The following is a 21,950-nucleotide window of genomic DNA, read 5'->3' as shown; positions in this document are numbered from 1 at the left end:
GTTGACAATTGATACTAGCTCGGTCACTAGTATCTTTTGCCTCGGAAGCGCACCTTTCCTCTCTATACCTTGCATTCTCGTTTTGCAGTTGGAGTACTTGTGCCCTTAACTCCGCCAAGGTCTTCATCACCTCTTTGTTGGTAGGACTTTTTGTTTTTGGTTTTTTATAAAATGACGACGGAGTCACACCAAAACCCTTACCCCTCACACGACCGGAATACTCAGGAACATTTAGTACTCGACTAAGTACGCTCCTGCAATCCTGGACCTCGGTTGAAGGTAAGGTTTGGGATAAAGTCTCCTGAAATATTATTAGAGGAGATTAAAAATGAATTATATGTCTAACAAACTTTTCGATATAATTAAAGAAATAATGTTACATATACTTACACATTCGTCATAAACATTTTGGACCGCTTCAACGACAGCCTCATCCTTCCCAACCCGAGCAGCCTTCCATAATACGTGCTCCGGAAGAGATGTTGCGTCACTTTTCTCCTCGGCTAGCTACACATTGAATTAGATTATAAGATCATCAATTATAACATATTGTGACAATGTATAAGCTCATAGCATTTGAATATACTCACAATTCTTTGTTGTAACCGTGCATATCCCGTACGCCCTTTTTTGTACGGATACGCGGGTTTTGATGCCCTTTTCCGATTTTTATCGCTTACTTCCTGGATAAAAAAGTTTAAGGCATATTAGAACCAAGTAACTTAACAATTGTATAATACCATAATTAATAGACATTACATGGAATTTTTCGTTTCTTCGTTTGGCGACAAAGTTATTCCATTCATCGGCTGAAATAATCTCGGCATACTTCATTGGTCGTTCTGCTTCAACAAATTTTCCTTCCTCATCCTTGAGAAATTTGTTGGACAAAAAGGATCGAAATCCTCGGAGTCTTTTTCCGGCCAATTGAATACAATATTTTTGCTGGCTTTCATCGATGTGAAAGGATCTCTAAAAAACATACACATGGAGTGTGTTATTATAAGTAATATTATAACAATATATGGTCAACAAATAGTCAACAAAAAAAACATATAACAATATATGGTAAGTACCTGTATCTCGGACCATATTTTTTCTTTGCCAACCTTCAATTCCAGACTTCTCCAATTATCACATGTAATCGGAATATGTTGTCGAACAAGGAAACCAATGTAACTTGCCAACATTGAACCGTTAGGCTCAATTAGTTGGTCTTCAGCACTCCAATGTACTTCAAATTTTACACCCTTGTCTCTTGCACGAATGATTGACTTCATAACAGTCAATCCTCGTTTGATTTCTTTTTCAACATTGTTACGTAATCCATTCGCGTCATGGGTATCGTCTTGGTTAGCCATTTTATCTGTAATATAGAAATGATTCAATAAGACCCAAGTAAGACAATGACCATATTCGTGAAGCTACACAAAAAACACATTCATATACCTTCCATTTCTCTCATGTTACAACAATCTAAACTCTTTTTTTTTATCATTATTGAATACAAACTCACACACACCTACTGCATACAAAAGACCAATGCAAACTTATGGTGTTTGGAACATGAACAAACTTGCATCCATAATCATCAAACTTCCAAGCACAAGCTCAAACACACTTCAAATGATATCAGTTTTCAATCAGAAATAAAAAACTCAGTTTGCCCTAAACAACATTAATCAACATAATGCACAAAATGTAAAACTAAGTTTAGAAAATTCCCTAATCAAACACATGAAGAAAGTGAACGGTAACGATGGAGAAGAGAAATACCTTCAAGGTGACGGTAACGATGGAGAAGAAAGTGAACAGTGACGGTGGACGCAGATAACTCAGTGAACGTGAACGCAGCAGCAGAAAAAGGCGACGACGACGACGACGGTGAGGGAGGGAGAACGAACGGAGGACGAGAGTAATCGCAGTAGAGAGAAAACCCAGTTACGTAAACGAAATAGCTTGTAGAGAGGGAAAATAAAGAGACATGCAGTATATGTTATAATTTTAATGTTTACTAAAGGGGACCTTAGAGGGCGCTTTTGTAAAAAAAAAGCGCCCTCTAAAGGGGGCCTAAGAGGGCGCTTTTGAAAGCGCTCTCTAAAGCTTTCCAAAAGCGCCTTCTAAACTGGAAATGTACATGGACTTAGAGAGCGCTTTTTTAAAAGCGCCCTCTAAGGGTAACCTTAGAGGGCGCTTTCATTAAAGCGCCCTCTATTGGTGTCCATCCATTTCCTCATTATTTTTTATTTGGCTTCACTTTAGAGGGCGCTTTGTTACAAAAGCGCCCTCTAAAGGGGGCCTAAGAGGGCGCTTCTAAAAGCGCTCTCTAAGGCTTTCCATAAGCGCCTTCTAAACTGGAAATGTACATGGACATAGAGAGCGCTTTTTTAAAAGCGCCCTCTAAGGTTACCTTTAGAGGGCGCTTTCAATAAAGCGTCCTCTATTGGTGTCCCTCCATTTCCTCATTATTTTTTCGCTTCACTTTAGAGTGCGCTTTGTTACAAAAGCGCCCTCTAAAGTGCGCTGTCTATTCCAGTAGTATGCTCCTTATTTTTTCTCTTCACTTTAGAGTGCGCTTTTGTAATAAAGCGCCCTCTAAGGGGCGCTTTCTATTCCAGTTTTTGGCGTAGTGTTAATTGCAAATTCCCTCAAAGTAAATATTAAGTTTATGATTTCCAAGTTTTAGCACTCATCAAGACTAGTATCGGATAATATAGGTTTCGCCTACGCGAGGTGCATGTTCTATATTAGTAAGGTGTGATGGGATAACTGTAATATCCAATTGCTAAAACAATGGGTCAAACTTAACTAAACAAATTATAATAAGATTATATATGTTTAGAAGCAAGAGTTGGAAATGATCCATGTGATGGATTGGAATAAAGAGTTATTCACCCAACTAAAATATTCGAGAGTTGTATTAGATACAATTGGAAGGAGTTCCTACCTAAATAACTTAGTTTTGTGTATTAGTATCGGATAATATAGGTTTCGCCTACGCGAGGTGCATGGTCTATATTAGTAAGGTGTGATGGAATAATTGTAATATCCAATTGCTAAAACAATGGGTCCAACTTAACTAAACAAATTATAATAAGATTATATATGTTTAGAAGCAAGAGTTGGAAATGATCCATGTGATGGATTGGAATAAAGAGTTATTCACCCAACTAAAATATTCGAGAGTTGTATTAGATACAATTGGAAGGAGTTCCTACCTAAATAACTTAGTTTTGTGTAATCCGCCTACGCGGACTTAAAACAAAGTGAAATGTGGATCTCGACCCACTAGAAAATCTTCCAACGGGATTTTCCGAATCAAATGGTGAGGGTCATTTGTTTTGAGTAAAATAGTGGGAGCATATTTAACTAAAGGTCTAAATTAAATATGTTATTGATACTTATATTTTCACTATTTTTATGTAGATTACCATGACAACAAACACCTCTAACAACATTTTACGATCAATCCTTGACAAGGAAAAATTGTCTGGGACAAATTTTCTGGATTGGCACCAAAATCTGAGGATTATCCTCAAACAAGATAGAAAGCTGTATGTCTTGGAGAAACCTGCTCCTGAAGAGGAACCTCCTAGTTCTGCACCTAAGGCAGAAAGAGATGCTTATAAGAAGCATGTCGATGATGCCAATGAAACTGCTTGCCTCATGCTAGCTACCATGAACTTAGAGTTGCAAAAGCAACATGAGAATATGGCAGCGTTCAATATGATCGAACACCTGAAGATGCTCTATCAAGAGCAAGCAAGGCATGAAAGGTTTGAAGTTTCAAAAGCTCTTTTTTAAGGCAAGTTATTTGAGGGAGCCCTTGTAGGTCCCCATGTGCTCAAGATGATTGGGTATGTGGAGAACCTTGAGAGATTGGGTTTTCCCCTCGGAAAGGAACTTGCGACTAATTTGATCTTGCAATCGTTGCCAAATAGATTCAATCAATTTGTCCTTAATTTCAATATGAATGATATGGACAAATCTCTTCCTGAATTGCTGGCCATGTTAAGAACTGCTGAGCAGAATCTGAAGTCAAAAGGGAAGTCTATTCTGATGATCGGAAATGGAAAGAGACATAACAAAAGACCCACCAAGCAGGGTGATAAAGGGAAAGGCAAGGAAGTTGCCAAACCCAAACCCATTGTTGCTACTTTGAAGCCTAGTGGAGGCATAACAAAGGAAGGCACCTGCTTCCATTGTGGTAAGACCGGACACTGGAAGAGAAACTGCCCAAAGTACCTAGAAGATAAGAAGAATGGAGTAGAGACTTCAACTTCAGGTATTTTTATTATTGAAATTAATTTATCTACTTCTGCATCATGGGTATTAGATACTGGATGCGGTTCTCACATTTGTACCAATGTGCAGGGGCTAAAAAGGAGTAGAGATTTGGCAAAAGGTGAAGTTGACCTACAAGTTGGCAATGGAGCAAAGGTTGATGCTTTAGCCGTAGGAACTTATGTATTAACTTTACCTAGTGGTTTAATAATTCAGTTAGAGAATTGTTATTATGTACCTGCAATTAGTAGGAATATTATTTCCGTTTCTTGTTTGGACAAGTTTGGTTTTTCATTTATAATAAAGAATAATTGTTGCTCAATTTATTTGAATGATATATTCTATGCTACTGCACAAATGAACAATGGACTATATGTCCTTGATCTTGAAATGCCTATTTATAACATTAATACTAAAAGGATGAAACCTAATGAGTTAAATCCAACTTACCTTTGGTATTGTTGATTAGGCCACATAAATGAGAAACGCATTTCCAAACTCCATAAAGATGGACTCTTGGACTCTTTTGATTATGAATCATATGAGACATGCAGGTCTTGTTTAATTGGAAAGATGAAAAAGTCTTCATTCACAGGAAAAGGTGAAAGAGCTAATGATCTTTTGGCCCTCATACATACTGATGTATGTGGACCACTGAACATACCATCCAGAGGAGGTTTTCAGTACTTCATCATATTTACTGATGATTTCAGTAGATATGGTTATGTGTATTTAATGAAACACAAATCAGAGTCCTTTGAAAAATTCAAGGAATTCAAGAATGAAGTACAAAACCAACTAGGTAAGAATATTAAAACTCTTCGATCAGATCGAGGTGGGGAGTATTTAAGCCTAGAGTTTGATGACCATCTGAAAGAGTGTGGGATCATATCCCAACTTACTCCTCCTGGAACACCTCAATGGAACGGTGTATCTGAGAGAAGAAATTGAACCTTGTTAGACATGGTCTGATCCATGATGAGTCACGCCGATCTTCCAAACTCCTTTTGGGGACATGCATTATTGACAGTAGCTTACACACTTAACCGTATTCCATCCAAAAAGGTTGAGAAGACACCATATGAGATATGGAGTGGTAAGAAACCACATATATGTTACATGAAGATCTGGGGTTGCGAAGTTTATGTGAAACGACAAATTTCAATTAAGCTTGAGCCTAAATCTAACAAATGTTTATTTGTGGGGTATCCTAAAGAAACAAGAGGGTATTACTTCTACAATCCTTCTGAGGGCAAAGTGTTTGTCGCTCGAACTGGAGTTTTCCTAGAAAAGGATTTTATTTCCAAAGGAATCAGTGGGAGGAAAGTAGAGCTTGAAGAAATTCAAGAATCACAAAGAATTGATACACCTATGAAAGAATTAGAGCAGGAAACACAAGTAGTTGTGGAAGAGTAACCTGCTCAAGTAGAACAAGACCAACGTAGGTCAAGCAGGATAGTCACCTACCTGAGAGATATGGATATCTCATAACTGATCAAGGTGATGTATTACTGATGGATCAAGATGAGCCTGTGACCTACCAAGAGGTCATAATTGGTCCCGAGTCTGAGAAGTGGATAGAAGCCATGAAATCTGAAATGGATTCCATGTACACAAACCAAGTTTGGACCTTGGTAGAGCCTCCTATAGGAGTTAACCCTATAGGATGCAAGTGGGTCTTCAAAAAGAAGACTGACATGGATGGTAAGGTACATACCTATAAGGCAAGACTGGTTGCAAAAGGATATAAAAAAATTCACGGGGTTGACTATGATGAAATCTTTTCACCAGTTGCAATGCTTAAATTTGTTCGGATTTTACTTGCTATCGCTGCATATCATGATTATGAAATATGGCAGGTGGATTCCAAAATTGCTTTCTTTAATGGGAATCTTCTTGAGGATGTGTACATGACACAGCCTGAAGGATTTGACATACCAGAAGAAGCCCAAAAGATATGTAAGTTACAAAGATCAATCTATGGATTGAAGCAAGCTTCCAGAAGTTGGAATCTTTGTTTTGATGAAATAGTAAAACAATTTGGATTCATCAAGAACGAAGATGATCCTTGTGTCTACAAGAGGGTTAGTGGGAGCATGATCGTTTTCCCGGTATTATATGTAGATGACATATTACTCATTGGAAACGATGTCCCTACCCTACAACAAGTAAAGTCTTGGTTAGGGAAATGCTTTTCTATGAAGGACTTGGGTGAAGTAGCCTATATATTAGGAATCAGGATCTATAGAGATAGATCACAAAAACTGCTTGGCCTAAGTCAGAGTAAATACATAGACAAAGTGTTGAGACACTTTAATATGCATGATTCCAAGAAAGGATTCATACCTATGAAACATGGCTTGTGTTTATCAAAAACACAATCCCCTTCAACTAAGGAAGAAAGGGATCGCATGAATAAGATTCCATATGCACCTGCAATAGGATCTATCATGTATGCCATGTTATGTACTCGACCAGATGTCTCGTATGCTTTAAGTGCAACGAGTAGGTACCAATCTGATCCCGGTGATGCTCATTGGGTAGCTGTCAACAATATCCTTAAGTATTTGAGAAGGACTAAGGACTCATTCTTGATATATGAAGGTCAGGAAGAGCTTGCTGTAAATGGATACATCGATGCTAGCTTCCAGACAGATAAGGATGACTTTAGATCGCAATCTGGTTATGTGTTTTGCTTAAACGGTGGCGTTGTGAGCTGGAAAAGTTCAAAGCAAGATACAATTGCTGATTCTACAACTGAGGTCGGGTATATTGCTGCCTCAAGTGCAGCTAAGGAAGTTGTTTGAATCAAAAAGTTCATTAGTGAACTTTTCATAGTTCCTAGCATTGTGGATCACATTGGTCTCTATTGTGATAACAATGGTGCTATCGCACAAGCTAAGGATCCTAGATCTCACCAATGATCCAAACACATACTTAGGCGTTATCACCTCATTCGAGAGATAATAGATAAAGGAGATGTGAAAATATGCAGAGTACCTACACTTGACAATATTGCTGACCCACTGACAAAGCCTCTTGCGCAGCAGAAGCATGATAGCCATACTAGATCTATGGGCATTAGGGGTATGCCTGATTGGCTCTAGTGCTAGTGGGAGATTGTTGGTGTAAGCCCTAGAGGCCAATACTTTTGGTACTTGTATCAGAGTTATTTATTAATAATAAAAGGCTTTTTATTTTATTATGTTTGTTTAATAAAGTCCATAGAATAGCTAGTTCGTTTAATGTATCAAGTGTGACTTAATCATGAGATCACATTAAACATAAGAACATTATTCTTAAAGTATTTGTAGTCGAGCTTTATTGTGAAGTGGGATAACATTAAAGCATTAAGACTATTATGTATATAGACTGATGATCACATCTCATGGATCATGGATAAGGAGTTATCAAGTCTTAAACACAGGTATGAATATTAAGAGTAATATTTATACTGGATTGACCCGCTATGAGAATACTATATAGAATGTTATGCAAAGTGTCATAAGTTATTCTCATGGTGATAATGGTGTATACCACCCTTCGACTTGAAACCACTATGGACCTTAGATGTAGAGTCGAGTGCCTTATTGCTGCTCAAACATTGTCCGTAACTGGATGACCATAAAGACAGTTGATGGGTGCTCCACGAAGCATGCTGAGGGACATGAGTGACCTAGATGGAATTTTCCCATCCTGCGTAACAGGATAAATGTCTATGGGACCAATATTGAACTGGACAAGGATGACACGGTCTATGCCTTGTGTTCAATATAGACATAAGGGCAAAAGGGTAATTGTGCATATAAGTATTATCACAAAAGGATTTGTCAGTGTAGCGGGGTATTCGTTACCTTTAGATTTATTGACTAAATGAAAAGTAAATCATACAATTCGAGTCGCCACCGCACTTCTATTTATCCAAAGGAAAGGTTAGAAAGCGAACAAAAACCGAGAAGTTTTATCAAATCAAAAACTAATAAAAATGTCAGAGATCTGGGTAAGGGGGGTTGGTTATGCAATGGGAAGGTTTTAAGCACCCAAAACATCCTTAGTACTCTAAGGGAGCCCTTTTTGCAAATGTTGTATGGTAGGTTGGTATTTATGAAAATATTTGCGCAAACATGATTGGGGAGATGAGAAAAGAATATACAAGTTATTTACAATTTTGTTGTTTGAATGGATAAACCCATTGCCTACGTACCATCACAAAGGTAGGATCAAAACCTCGTAGTTCGGGGTAAAAATCTCAAAATAAGTTGATGAATTGGTTTATCAAAAGCCTTAAGGTCTTTTGTTATCAAAGGGAGAAAACTCAACATAAACCAACAATCCACCATGTGAGGAGAGCTTCAACATACTAGTGAAGAATCCACCCTATAATAAGTATGGAAGACTTATAGTCCAATCACTAAGGATAAGGTGAGGTTTACATCAACCACTATGATAACTCAAACCTAATAGCTAATGTTTATGAAAAGCTTTGGCAAAGGTGGTCATTGGAACCACAAAAGAATTTGAAGTGAGTTGGATTTACCAATTAGAAGTATTCACAAAAGAAAGTCAAAGTTGACTTAAGGTTCAATTCAAAATAAGTATTATGAAAAGAGTTTGAAAAATCACAGGCATAGTGCCTAAGTTTCTAATTTTGAAAACAATGTCAATGTTTGCACAAAACAAGTTTGGCTTGGGTTAGAGTGGAGAGAAGAAGAGAAGGGTTAGGTCCTAAACATTAAAAGATGAGAGAAGAGAAATAAAACCCTTGGAGTTCCCTTCTTGAGATCATAAAGATGATCCAAGTTGCTCCTTTCCTTTGGACTTAGTAAGCAATAAGCAATTAACTCAAGCAATCAAGCAAATATTCAATCAAGCTCCTAGGATCTTCCAATTTGGATTTGTCTCTCTTATCTTGGATGCTCATGACAATGGTCCTTCTAATTGGCTCAAGTTTGGGATCCCTACCACACAAGAACAAAAAAATCAAAAAGTTCCACAATGCAATAGAAAGAATGGACAAGAATGAGTTTAGAATAGGGGTCCTTTCAAGTCATCTTCAAGATTAAGCATTCTAAAGGCATGAGGCCTAGTTGCTCTTCAACAATATTTATCATTCTAAAGGCATGAGGCCTAGTTGCTCTTGAAACTCCATTAAGCATAGGTAAGGTCCTAATTCTAAGTCCTTTCTCCTTTTTTCATTGGTTCACACAAACAAAATCAACACAAGCACAAGGCAATAATATATACACAATAATATGCTCAAGTGAGCAAAAGGCAAATGGAATAAACATAAACATGAGCTCAAGTGAGCAAAGGGCAAAGACAATATGAATAAATGAGCAAGAAATTTAAATTGCACTAAAGTAAATTGCAATAATTAAATGCTTGAATTAAAAGTTAGTAATTAGTAGTTAGTGTTAGTGTGCCATAAGGCAATTTAGCGCTATGTTAAGCAATCGTAAGTGGACTAATGTAGTATTCACACCTATCTGAGGCCGGTCAATAAAACTATAGGCAAATAAACACAAGTTAGAGACCATGACTAGTAAGCCAAGCTCCTACAACTTGCCATGCCAAAAGAAAAGAAGAATGACCTTGTAAGGATTTCAGGTTCTTTGCTTGACCAAGAAGCAACCTATCTTGGACACAAAGCAATTCATTTGATCTTTGATCAAGATGAATTTGATTTGGATCAAAGAAGGTTAAGCCTCTATATGTCAAGGCTAACCACAAATCATTAACTCATTGGTCAAAAGAAAAAAGAAGAAGGTGAAGATGGAAATGGAATGTACAAAATTGAAATTCAAAAGACATAACCAAAACACATTGATCAAACATGAATGGAATCAACATCAATCAATGGTAAACAGAAGTGAAATGAAGATTGGAAGTCAAGAAAGGTCAAACACATTTTTGGTATTTTTTAGAATTAAAATAATGCATAAATAAAATGAATAAATAAAGGTCAAACTTCAAATCCAATTCAAATCAACTTGGATAAGTCCAATTGGATCATCATAAGTCTAACATGGTCAAACAAGGTTTGACAAATTTTCTCAACATTTTTTAAAAACAGAAACTAATTTTAAACAATTAAAAATGGAGAAAAATAACATAATTGGACTAAAATCTCAAATCAATTAAGAAATTGATGAGAATATTTTTTATAGATTCATCATCATCCAAAGATGTTAAGAAAATATTTTGGCATTTTTTGAATATCAAAAAGCATTTTAAATGAATTAAAAACAATCAGAAATGAAATAATTCACAAAAAATATTAAATGGAATCACAAAAATAATTAAAAATCATTTTTAGAAACTAGAATTTAAGAGATTTTTTTTGCAATTGGTCCCATATTTTTGTGATTCCAAATAAAGAATTTATGAATTTTTGAAATAAAATGGAATAAAGGAAATTAAAACAGAAATTAAAAAAAGCAAAAAATCCACAAGCGTCTGATCAACGCTCATTAATTGACGTGGCTGATCAGATAGCTATGAAGCGCGCACTCATTGTGTGAACGAGTCAACAGCGAAACATGAATGATTTAAAAAAGTCATATCAACACAAGGCTGAGATTAGATCTGGAAGACTGGATCCAAGGGCCAAGGTTTGGACGCATGGGGACGGTGGTGGAAGCCACCGTCTTCTCCGGTGAGAAGGCCTGAAAACGTCACCAGTTGCAGGTTTTACAACCTCAACCATAGCACGCGATCCATATACCATTCGAAAGCTAGGGTGATGTACATTACCCCTGTGACCTTAGTTTCTTCTTAAGATTCTTATGGAGGAAGAAATCTGAGGTTGAAATATGAGGTGTTCAATCTGAAGTTAACTAATTCTCAAAATTAAAACCATAAATCAATTGCCTCTCACATGAGGACTTCAGAAATGCCAACCAAACCAAGCAATGCACAATATTCCAAGAGATTCGAATCAAAACAGTTATGAGATAAACCTTTTGAAGTGTAGCTTTTAAGAGCTTGATCCAATCCAACCTTGAGTGCAGCTTGATCTTGAAGTAACAATGAAGCAAGGCTAAGGAATTAGAAGCTAAAGATCAACCAAGGAAGTTGAAATTTAAGCTTGAAAAGAGAATTGAAATTTCAGAATTCCTTTGGTGAGAGGGTGGGGATTCAATTCTGCAGAGGTTCAGGCGCCTTCAGTTTGCCAATTGAATGAAATGAAACGTCTATTTATAGCCACAGCTGATGCAAGGTGTGTGAACAAATTGTGTGCATGAACTTGGGTCCTCCATGCATGGGCCTGTACAGGCGCACGTGAGGCCCAAAATCAATTGGTTTTGCATGTTGAACATCAACCAAATGGATTTGGACGTGCAGATGGCAATGCATTAGCTTGTGCACAAAGATTTCACTTGGTTTCCATAAATGATCACAAAACTTCACCTCTTCGAAAATGCCAATTGGAAAATCCAAACATAAGCATGTGGGTAATGGTTGGAAAGGTCTTGACATAAGGAACAAATGTTATGTTGAAAAAAAAATCATTTGGATTGTGGAAAATTGTGAAAATTGGCCATGAAGTTCAATGTACAAAACATGTATTTGAAAATTTTGCCAAAATGGACCAACTTCAAGCCCTTTTGTTTCAATGATGCAAGTCTCAAATGACAAAACCTTCAACATAAAAGTTGTAGATATTTTCAATAAAATCAATTTGGACTTAAATCTAGAATCATTTGGATTTTTGATGAGAAAGTTATGGGCACTTGAAGTTGGACTTTTTCAAGATTCAATGGCTTTGGTCCAAAATGACCTATAATGTTTTGTATTATCACATGTACTTATTTTAGGATTATGAAATTTTGTCCAACATAACAATTTAAGTAGACATCTTAAAATTTCCAGTGCACTTTGTCTCACCTTAAAATCATAAAATATGAAGGAGTTAGGTCCTTGGGAAGTTGACCCAAAATTAGGGTTTCAGTCAAAATGACCTATAATGTTTTGAAATCAATGATGATCTTCCAAGTTTCAAATGAATTTTTGATGAACATGAAGGTTGTTCATATGGTTCTTAATAACATTTTTTATCTTGTGATAATCATCATTTGACAAACACATAAAAAGTTAGGTCTCAGTGGATTTCAAAATAGTCAGATGAATTGGCTGATCAACTTCTCAAGTCCAAACTTCAAATATTGATGAATGAATGATTGAGGACACTCACATAGGCTCATATATGCATAAAATTATTAATGAAATAACTTCCCTTGATTGTATTTGATCATAGGTTGAGGTTGCTTCATGAGTAAGGCACAGTCAATGCACAGTTGAATTAGGATTTCTTTGGGAAACAATCCTCAAGCCCTTTGGTTTATCTTGATCAAATTGTCAAATTAAGATACTTGAGAGGAATATATGATGATTGAGAGCTTTGGGAAACATTGTCATGCTTGCTTTCATCTTCATCTGGCCACATCAATGGGCATAGGGGCCTCCTAGGAGCCTTGGATCACATGACTGCTTAAGCTTCAAAACAAACAATGTTAGTGACATATTTTTGTGCTTTTGGTTAGTAAACAAAATAAGAAAAGCAATAATATACAATTCAAACATTCTTGGTGGTCTCAAACCACTCACACAAACCCCAACCCAAGGGTAAGGAGCCAAGATGCCTTGATCCTTGAGGAAAATGCAATGAGCAATGATATGATGCCATGAGGGATCTTAGGGTCAAAATTAGGATCTTACAGTCAGATCACATGGCATTTTCGTGCCTTGGGTAGCAGTGGTGTGTTGCTAGATACCTCTCACTATTTATTATGTTAAATACGTGATTTAATATAATTGCCAATGCCGCGAAAACCTACAGGGTCACACACAAAAGGACAGATTGATGAGAGATAGAGTAACTAAGGAACACTGTAAGGTACGGTGCACTTAAGTGAATTGTAGAACATCGTAAGGTACGGTGTACTTAAGTAGAATACGAAATATGGTAAAGTACCACGCGCTTAATTAATTTTGGCATATTATAAGATATGGGCCACATACACTTAAATGGGCTTTTTAGCTTGCAGCCCACACAAGTGGTTCTATAAATAGAACCCTTGTGCAGAAGCATTTGTGCAGTTGCAATTTCGTTTCTCTCTCTCTCTCTCTCTCTCTCTCTCTCTCTCTCTCTCTCTCTCTCTCTCTCTCTCTCTCTCTCTCTCTCTCTCACTCACTCAAAGCCTTCATTCGTAGCAGCTAGCACTGAGATTGAAGGAATTCGTTCGTGTGGATTGAGTAGAGGCATTGTCATCGTTCAACGTTCGTGATCGCTCCGTAGATCTGCATCAAAGGTTACAATCGCCACAAGAGGTAACGATTCTATCACTGATCATGCTCATTCGTAAGGATCACTAAAGAAGAAATTTTTTAAATTTCGCTGCATTTTGGATCGCTCTTCTCCTTCACCGTCTTCCTCCTTCATTTGTCTCAAAAGTCACCAAACCTAAAAAAAAACAGGTGTTCTCCCTTATCCATTCAAGATTATCATCCAATCAAGCTTCTCATCCAATTTTACTTCATTTGCTGGAAAACTTCTCGCTTCATTAAAGCTTCTCTCCACAACTTAGATTTGGTAAGTTTTTCAAAAACCCTTCCTTTTTGTTTCGAATAATTTTTTTAGGAAAAATAAGTTGTTTAAGTCACATTAGGTAGGGTTCAGTCGAAATAGGTAGCTTATATGGACATGCATTGAAAGTTTTTTGGAGTTTAGGGTTGCAATTGTGTTTCTTCCATTTTTGCAAAATCGCAACTTTGTCCGGAGATGCATCTCCGGATTTTTTCTGTGTTATTTTTTAGATGTATCTCCAGATTTATACCTGGTTAAACTTGGTTGAATATTTTATGTGATTGTCTGGTTTTATCGCAGCTGCAATGGCTAAAAATAACCCTGGCCGAATTAGGCTCGACCGTGTGTCCCAAACCGTGTCGGTACGACGTGAGAGGGTCGTGGCTAAAACCACAATGCCATGAGTCAATGATAACTCGTTTGATGGTTCTCAACGTCGAGGTTCCTAACCATCTAGTTCTACTTCATGTAGACTCATGTCTCAAGCCTCTACTTCACGGGGCCACGAGTCCCATATGATGCAACAACACCTAAAGCCCTGGAAGCCTATAAGGAACCTGGTTCTGGTAGCCCTTTAGAGATTTATCTAAGAAGTCCATTTGACACATCCTTACTTCATCTCTATGCAGACCATGTTGCTATGCATGTCAGGGAAGGAGAGGTATACTTATTTTCTTTTGCAATACATATGTCTTAAACTAATTAAATTGATATTGATAGTGATTATTTTTTACAAGAGGGTTTGTGTTTGAAATCGGTAAACCATAGCAGAAAGATATTGGAGTTGGCATAACCCACAAATGATTAGTTCATGGATGTTATCCGTTATTTCAGTCTTACCGGTTTATGTTCTGCTGTGTACATGACCATAAACCACAGCATGCAAGTGGCATTTACAAAAAGGTGGCATTTAGAGACGTCATCTTTCCACCTTCCTATAGGCGAAATGACCATCACCCTGGATGACGCGGGTTAAGGATGCTGAAGGTGATGATCTATAAGTTGACTACCATCAGACTTGTGCATTGAGGTGTTACCTCTTGTTCTTTGTTGGCACGTCCATTTTTATGGACAAAAGTGTCACCTACATCAATGTGTTATACCTTAAGTACTTCATCGACTTCACGGTGATTCACAGATACAACTGAAGGGTTACCTGTTTTGTCTACTTGTGCTTGAAGCTTGGCGAGGGTTGCCTTTAGAAGACAAAGAGATAATTGGGAGTTTCATGATGTTTATGTTTATTTACTGGTGCTAATATCTTCATAATTATTTTGTTACACTTGTTATTAATATTTTATTTGAACCATATTTCAGGGATGGATCATATCCCGCTTCCCTCACATTACCAAGTGGGAAGTTGTGCCTACCTACACTGATAATTGGCCACGTGCTTCCACTTTTGCGTCTTACATAGGGAATAATGTGTTTGAGCCATTTAGGGTGTATTTTGTATGTACTCTAGCAGATGACATTTCCTTCTGCCCATATGATCGTCACTGCGAGTTGCATCTGCTAGACCATATTTCTTTATACTCTGGATGTTGGCATGTGAGTCATCTCTTATGTATCCTTGTCTATCCAAGTGAGTGATGCGCTAATTTTCTTATTTACATATTATTTCGAGACACACCCTCCGAGTTTTCTCCTCCCACCATCTACCGTAGAGATTTAATTGTGATAATTGATAATTTCGAGAGTCGTATGGTACCATATTAGTATCGTGGGGTGCTAGCTCCTATACATTGGGTCTAAGCATACTGTTACATGACATAGTTATATAGTGTATCACACCCTATCATGACACCAGACGCTTCTCGAAGACCATCTAAGCCAACTAATCATAAGGAACTTGAGGCTAGGAATGACCAAACTAAGGACATGTCGGCGGTCTGTTAGTGTATTATGGAGATGGGGAGATCGGGCATAGAGACAAGATTAATTGAGGATGTCATCCCCCAATTATCCCTCGTAGAAGGCCTGATTTCCTAGGCACATAATGCCTTGTAGTACAGGCAGAGGAGAAGGCATCGGGGTTAGACATACCGAGTAAGTTTTTGTCTGGTTATATTATTTTATATTTGGGGAACAACTTATATTCTTGAAATAAGTTCATTAATATATATATATATATATATATATATATATATATATATATATATATATATATATATATATATATATATATATATATATATTTGAAATAAGTTGACCAAAATATAGTTTTTGAATTGAAAAGTTTTCTTTGTTTTTTCACTGTTGTTATACAAAAGTTGATCCAATTCAATTATACAAAAAATTTCTTTGTAGTTTTCATTGTTGTTTTTTTGTTAGTTAAATCCCATATTTCTTGTGTTTATATAATCGAATTTAGCATATGCGATGATTCATTTAGGTTATTTGTTGTTTGAAATAAGACAATATAACATCGATATTGATAGTGAACAAATGAGAAGAAATTCTTGTTTTATTAAATTGCTGCTAGATAGGTTGTGGTTCATTCTGATTTCGGATGAATAAGGAGAGTTAATTATTTTTTTCAATGAACTCTAGGTAAAGCAAACACACCATTTTATACGCTTTCTTGTGTATTTTAGTTACATAAAGTTTATGTGCAATTTAGACTACACAAAAGTATCTCATAACATGTTTCAAATTAGAGTTTAAACCATGAAGAAAAAAAAAACTCAACATAGATTTGGAATATAGAATTTGAATCTAAATAAGGTGTCTTGTAATTATTTTAGATTTTATAATATGAAATTGTCTCTTATAATATCGAAATTCATTTCTTTGATGATAATATATTTAAATTACACTTTATAAACACTAATCTAAAATATCATAAAGCCTATTGTAAATAAAAAATAGAATGAAATGTAGAAAGTGTGGTAGAGTAGAACTTTTAATGCCGCGGAATAAGGGTGCGGCAGAATAAGGGTTCAACTATAAGGTTAACACTTCAACTATCAAATTAGTATGTGTAAGAATATTTAATATTTAAATTGTGTTTGAAACTTGTTAAGTGAAATGGAGTCATTCCCTATAGGGAAGAAGAATAACGATATCGCTATCTTTTAGTCATAGAATCGTTGGATGTGTCTGAAGCAGGAGTCTCATGTAGTGAAGTGCAGGATAATCTTACTAGAAGAAAGAGATTTTGGAAGTATGATCATTTAGTTGGTTGATAGATTTCAACCAAGAGTGTCTTATTTTATGGTGGTCGTTCCGAATGAGATATGGACGACCCGGAACATAATTATTTGAGTCATTTATTTGAAATTAATAATATTAAATTATAGTTATATTATATATTTGAAATTAGTAATATTAAATTGTAGTTATATTATAGTTCATTCTAACTCCGAACGAATAAGGATGATTTATTATATACAAATTATTTGTGTTAGTTATGTTAAATTTATATGCAATTCAGACCACACAAAAATATAATCTAAATCATGAAAAAATAAAAAAAACTCTAACATGAATTTGGATTATAGAATTTTGAATCTAAATGAAATCACTCAAAATTGTTTCAGATTTTATAATATGAAAGTGTCTCTTATAATACAAAACTCATTTATCTGAAATAACACCTTTAGATTTCACTATTATAAATAATAATCTAAAATATTTATATATATATATATATATATATTCAAAATCCTTAATATGTTAATATAAATATATAATAATATTGTACACAAAATACAAATCCTAAAAAAACAAATCTTAAAAAATACACATCATATTAGGTTGCATTGAATTATTTGTCTCATCTTCATTCTCAATACACTGTTGATTTAAAAATGAGATTAATTACTATGCACGGTCAGTCTATCGATTAATCACCATCACCCGTTTGCATTATTTTATAGGTTTTTAAAATGAAAATCAAACTTATTTTAATATTCAATGTCTAAGATTAACTGACGGTGTAAAATCATTTTACATTGTCAATGTATTTCAATTAAATCATTTAAAAAATTATCTTTATTAAAATTTTGTATTATAGTAAAAAAATTACAAAAATATATTTATAAAAATGAGATCGTATATAAAAAATATAAAAAATATATAAACAATATTCATAAATAAAGATAAGCAAGCTAGTAAGCAATTTTTTTCGAAAGACATTAAATATTATTTAGATACAAACTTTCTCATAATTAAATTTAATTTATTTAAAATACATAAAAAAAATTATATACATATAGTATCAACTAGTATTAATAAATAATATTGTCACACAAAAAAAGTAGCCATGTTTTGTTCAAATTAAGGAAGACAGAGAAGAAGAAAAAACAATTGTACATATCCAAAAATGAAAGGGTTGCTTAGGTAATATTGTTAGATAATCTTAACTAAACTTAGAATCTAACAACAAACAACACTCACAACGGCCGCTGGAGTTTCAACAAATTAAAAACATATAAACATGTTCCCTTACTGTTTGTTTCTTAATTCATCAACTAGATTATGCTAATTAATTAATTCATTAATCTTTTAGCTTCTTTTGTAAAGGAAGAAGAAGCTATAAGAAAAAGAATCATATATATATATCATATATCAAACATATATCAAGAAACCAAACACAAATGTCTCGGTTGAATTCAGAAAAGAAACTCGGTGCAGGTCGTGTTGTTGCTGTTGCTATTGAGAATAACAAAACAAGCCAACATGCTGCTAAATGGGCCGTTGAAAATCTTCTTCCTAAAGATCAATGCCTCTATCTCGTTCATGTTAAATCAAAAACTAATTCTTCAACTTCCGTCTCATCATCGTCGTGTAATTCTTTCATTCTCCTCCGTCTCTCTGTCTTGTTGTCCGTTTGTCTACTATAACGTTTTTTCTTTAATATATACTTACAAACATTCTGGTGCAGCTGGAAGCTATGCAGGTAACGGCGATGTAAACGAAGATACTATTGATAGCGAATCAAAAGATCTTTTCGACTCCTTCCGTGTTTTCTGCAATAGAAAAAGCGTATGTTCATTTCATTATTATGTTATGTTATATTAATTCGGATTCGAGAAAAAGAATAAAAAGTGATTCTGCAATGACAGATACAATGCAAAGAAGTGTTGTTGGAGGATGCAGATATATCAAAGGCATTGACAGATTGCATTTCGACTCTTTGTATTGAGCTTCTTGTGTTAGGAGCATCATCAAGAGGTGGCATTGTTAGGTACATTTTTTAATGTTAATTCATCTGTTTCATGTTTTATTCATTTTCATGATCATGTATATATATATAACAAAATTCTGTGTGAATGAACAATTTATGACAGAAGATTTAGGACTACGGATGTTCCAACCACTGTTTCAAAAGCAGCACCACCATTCTGCACTGTATATATAATATCTAAAGGAAAAATTTCGACGGTTAGATCCGCAACGGCTCCAATTCCAAAACCAGCCGTGCCGGTCGCGGCGTCTATGATTGCGCCACCAACACCGTCGCGTAATCAACAGTTTCAACAGCAATATGCAATGCCGACTCGAAGTCCCGAAAGATCCGACCCTCAGTTGACCAGAAACTACCCGCCGCGACGTATGTGCGATTAGTTTACTAATTAGTAATAATTTGTTTGTGTGATCAAAATTCAGAAAATGTCTGAATGAATGTGTTTTTATACAGCTGTATCAGATAGGCATGCAACATATGGGATGCGGCAGGGGCTCGATGATGAACAAGAAATGATGTATGTTTGTTACGATATATATATATATATATTCATTTCGTTTAATATAATAGTTATGTTCATTGATTGATACTAATTAATGAAGTTGTTGACGATGACATGGTCGATCAGATCACCGTTCAACAGGAGAGGACACAAAGCGTACGAGTCATCGGTTCCTGATTCAGATATATCATTTGTGAGCAGTGGAAGGCCGAGTATTGATCGAATATTCCCTTTGATGTATAACATGGAAGATCTGGCCACTAGTATTAGTAGTGGAACTCCCACCGGGAGGCTTTCAGATTTTGATGCAAGAAGCAGCTTTGCTTCGTCGTATTCTGGAGGAGGAGGAGGAGAAAAGTCCATTGACATGTCTTCTCCTTTGGATAACTATTCATTCAGCTCCCAAAGCAGTGGTGGTGGTCTTTCTTCATCGAGGTTATCTGATGCCGGAGATGAAGTCGAAGCAGAGATGAGGAGGCTTAAGCTTGAACTCAAACAAACTATGGAAATGTACAGTTCAGCTTGTAAGGAAGCACTCTCAGCCAAACAGAAGGCACTAGAACTTCAACGATGGAAATCCGAAGAAGAAAAGAAGTTGGAAGAGGCGAGAGAAGGTGAAGGAGCAGCTCTGGCTATGGTAGAGTTGGAGCAAGAAAAGTGTAAAGCTGCACTCAAGGCAGCGGAAGCATCTCAGAGAATCGCAACATTGGAAGCACAAAAGCGAATGAACGTAGAAAGAAAAAGCGAAATAGAAGCAAGTCAGAGGAGAAAATCTGACGATTCTTATAGTCCAAGACATACCACTGCCAGATATAGAAGATACAGTATTGAGGAAATTGAAGATGCAACAGAGAGATTTTCAGACAGTCTCAAAATTGGTGAAGGAGGGTATGGTCCTGTTTTCAGATGTGAACTTGATCATACGCAGGTCGCTATCAAAGTGTTGAAATCAGATGCAGCTCAAGGAAGGGCACAGTTTAACCAGGAAGTTGAAGTTTTGAGTTGTATAAGACATCCAAATATGGTGCTTCTGTTAGGAGCATGTCCTGAATTTGGTTGTATAGTGTATGAGTACATGGCTAATGGAAGTTTGGATGATTGTTTGTTCAGGCGAGGAAAGGCTCCCCCTCTTCCTTGGCAGTTGAGATTTCAAATTGCGTCCGAGATAGCCACTGGACTCCTTTTCCTTCACCAGGCTAAACCAGAACCGATTGTGCACCGTGACTTGAAACCTGGAAACATTTTGCTTGACCGAAACTATGTGAGCAAGATTGGTGATGTTGGTTTGGCAAGGCTTATTCCTCCTTCTGTTCAAGACACTGTAACTCAGTATCGCATGACTTCGACTGCTGGAACTTTTTGTTACATTGACCCTGAGTACCAGCAAACCGGTATGCTTGGTATCAAATCTGATATTTACTCACTTGGAATCATGCTTTTACAAGTGATTACCGCCAAGCCTCCAATGGGTTTGACTCATCATGTTGGTAGATCTATTGAAAAGGGAACTTTTGCTGACATGCTTGATCCTGCTGTTCAGGACTGGCCTGTTGAACACGCCTTGCATTTCGCCAAACTTTCCCTTCAGTGTGCGGAAATGAGAAGAAAAGATAGACCCGATCTTGGAAAAGTTGTGCTTCCTGAGCTCAACAAACTCAGAATATTCGCCGAAGAAAACATGCCTATGATGATGTTTAGAGGCGGTAGTGCAGCATTCAATCCCAGAAGTACCAACTATTTCATGAATTGCACAGTTTCTACAAATCAAGTGAGTCAGTTGATTTCATTAGTTATACAGTAATATAACATTGACACTATCAAATTAATATTGAATTATATATCTGTATGTTTTGTTGTAGGACATTAGTGAATCGGATTCTTTGTCTGGCAACTCCGGATACGAAAGCCGTTCAAGCACATCATCATTGGGGAGATTGTAATGGTCAGAGTATATATAGTTCTTTGAAGTTTTCCTTTTGTTGGTTTGACAACATCAAATCAGGCAGCCACATACATGTTGAAGTTTAAGGTTACCATGCATCCATGATGCATCTTTGAAGAAATTAAATGTCCAGCCAAAATTTGTAACCCTTGATTTTAATGTATTTCACAATTTGATGGATACTATACCAGTACCATGAATTTTGTCTGTAAATGAAATCCAAATGCCATTCTATGTAGCAAGTCGCATAAATGTAAAATTTGGCACCTGGCTATGATTGAACCCATTTTATGTCTCGAATAATATTCTACAAAAATTATTTCATCTCATGTCATTTAAGAAAACTATTTTTCTCCTAAACTGACTGCAAAACATTCCATACATTTCGATTATGAAAACCAGCATATTACATATGAAGATGCAATCTTACATCCAAAAGAGTGTA

The 21,950-nt window shown here is 36.0% G+C and overlaps 1 protein-coding gene across 1 annotated transcript; it reads left to right on the top strand.

Moving 5' to 3' along the window:
• The first annotated feature begins 18,471 nt into the window (after positions 1-18,471).
• Positions 18,472-21,801, top strand: LOC127118443 (U-box domain-containing protein 52). Its single transcript, XM_051048650.1, has 7 exons — positions 18,472-18,661; positions 18,774-18,859; positions 18,940-19,061; positions 19,165-19,427; positions 19,515-19,578; positions 19,690-21,331; positions 21,423-21,801. The coding sequence occupies exons 1-7, from the start codon at positions 18,472-18,474 to the stop codon at positions 21,501-21,503; spliced, it is 2,448 nt and encodes an 815-aa protein (XP_050904607.1). The 3' UTR covers positions 21,504-21,801.
• The last annotated feature ends 149 nt before the right edge of the window (positions 21,802-21,950 follow it).

The sequence above is a fragment of the Lathyrus oleraceus genome, chromosome 1 (genome assembly GCF_024323335.1).
Source record: "Lathyrus oleraceus cultivar Zhongwan6 chromosome 1, CAAS_Psat_ZW6_1.0, whole genome shotgun sequence".
Lineage (NCBI taxonomy): Eukaryota > Viridiplantae > Streptophyta > Magnoliopsida > Fabales > Fabaceae > Lathyrus > Lathyrus oleraceus.
The sequence above is the reverse complement of the archived record's forward strand: the minus strand, read 5'-3'. Positions and strand labels throughout refer to the sequence as shown.

Coding starts and splice junctions, on each gene's coding strand:
- LOC127118443 (XM_051048650.1), top strand. CDS start 18,472: ATGTCTCGGTTGAATTCAGAAAAGAAACTCGGTGCAGGTCGTGTTGTT. Junction 19,062..19,164: donor TCAAGAGGTGGCATTGTTAG/GTACATTTTTTA, acceptor AATTTATGACAG/AAGATTTAGGACTACGGATG. Junction 19,579..19,689: donor GATGATGAACAAGAAATGAT/GTATGTTTGTTA, acceptor ATGGTCGATCAG/ATCACCGTTCAACAGGAGAG.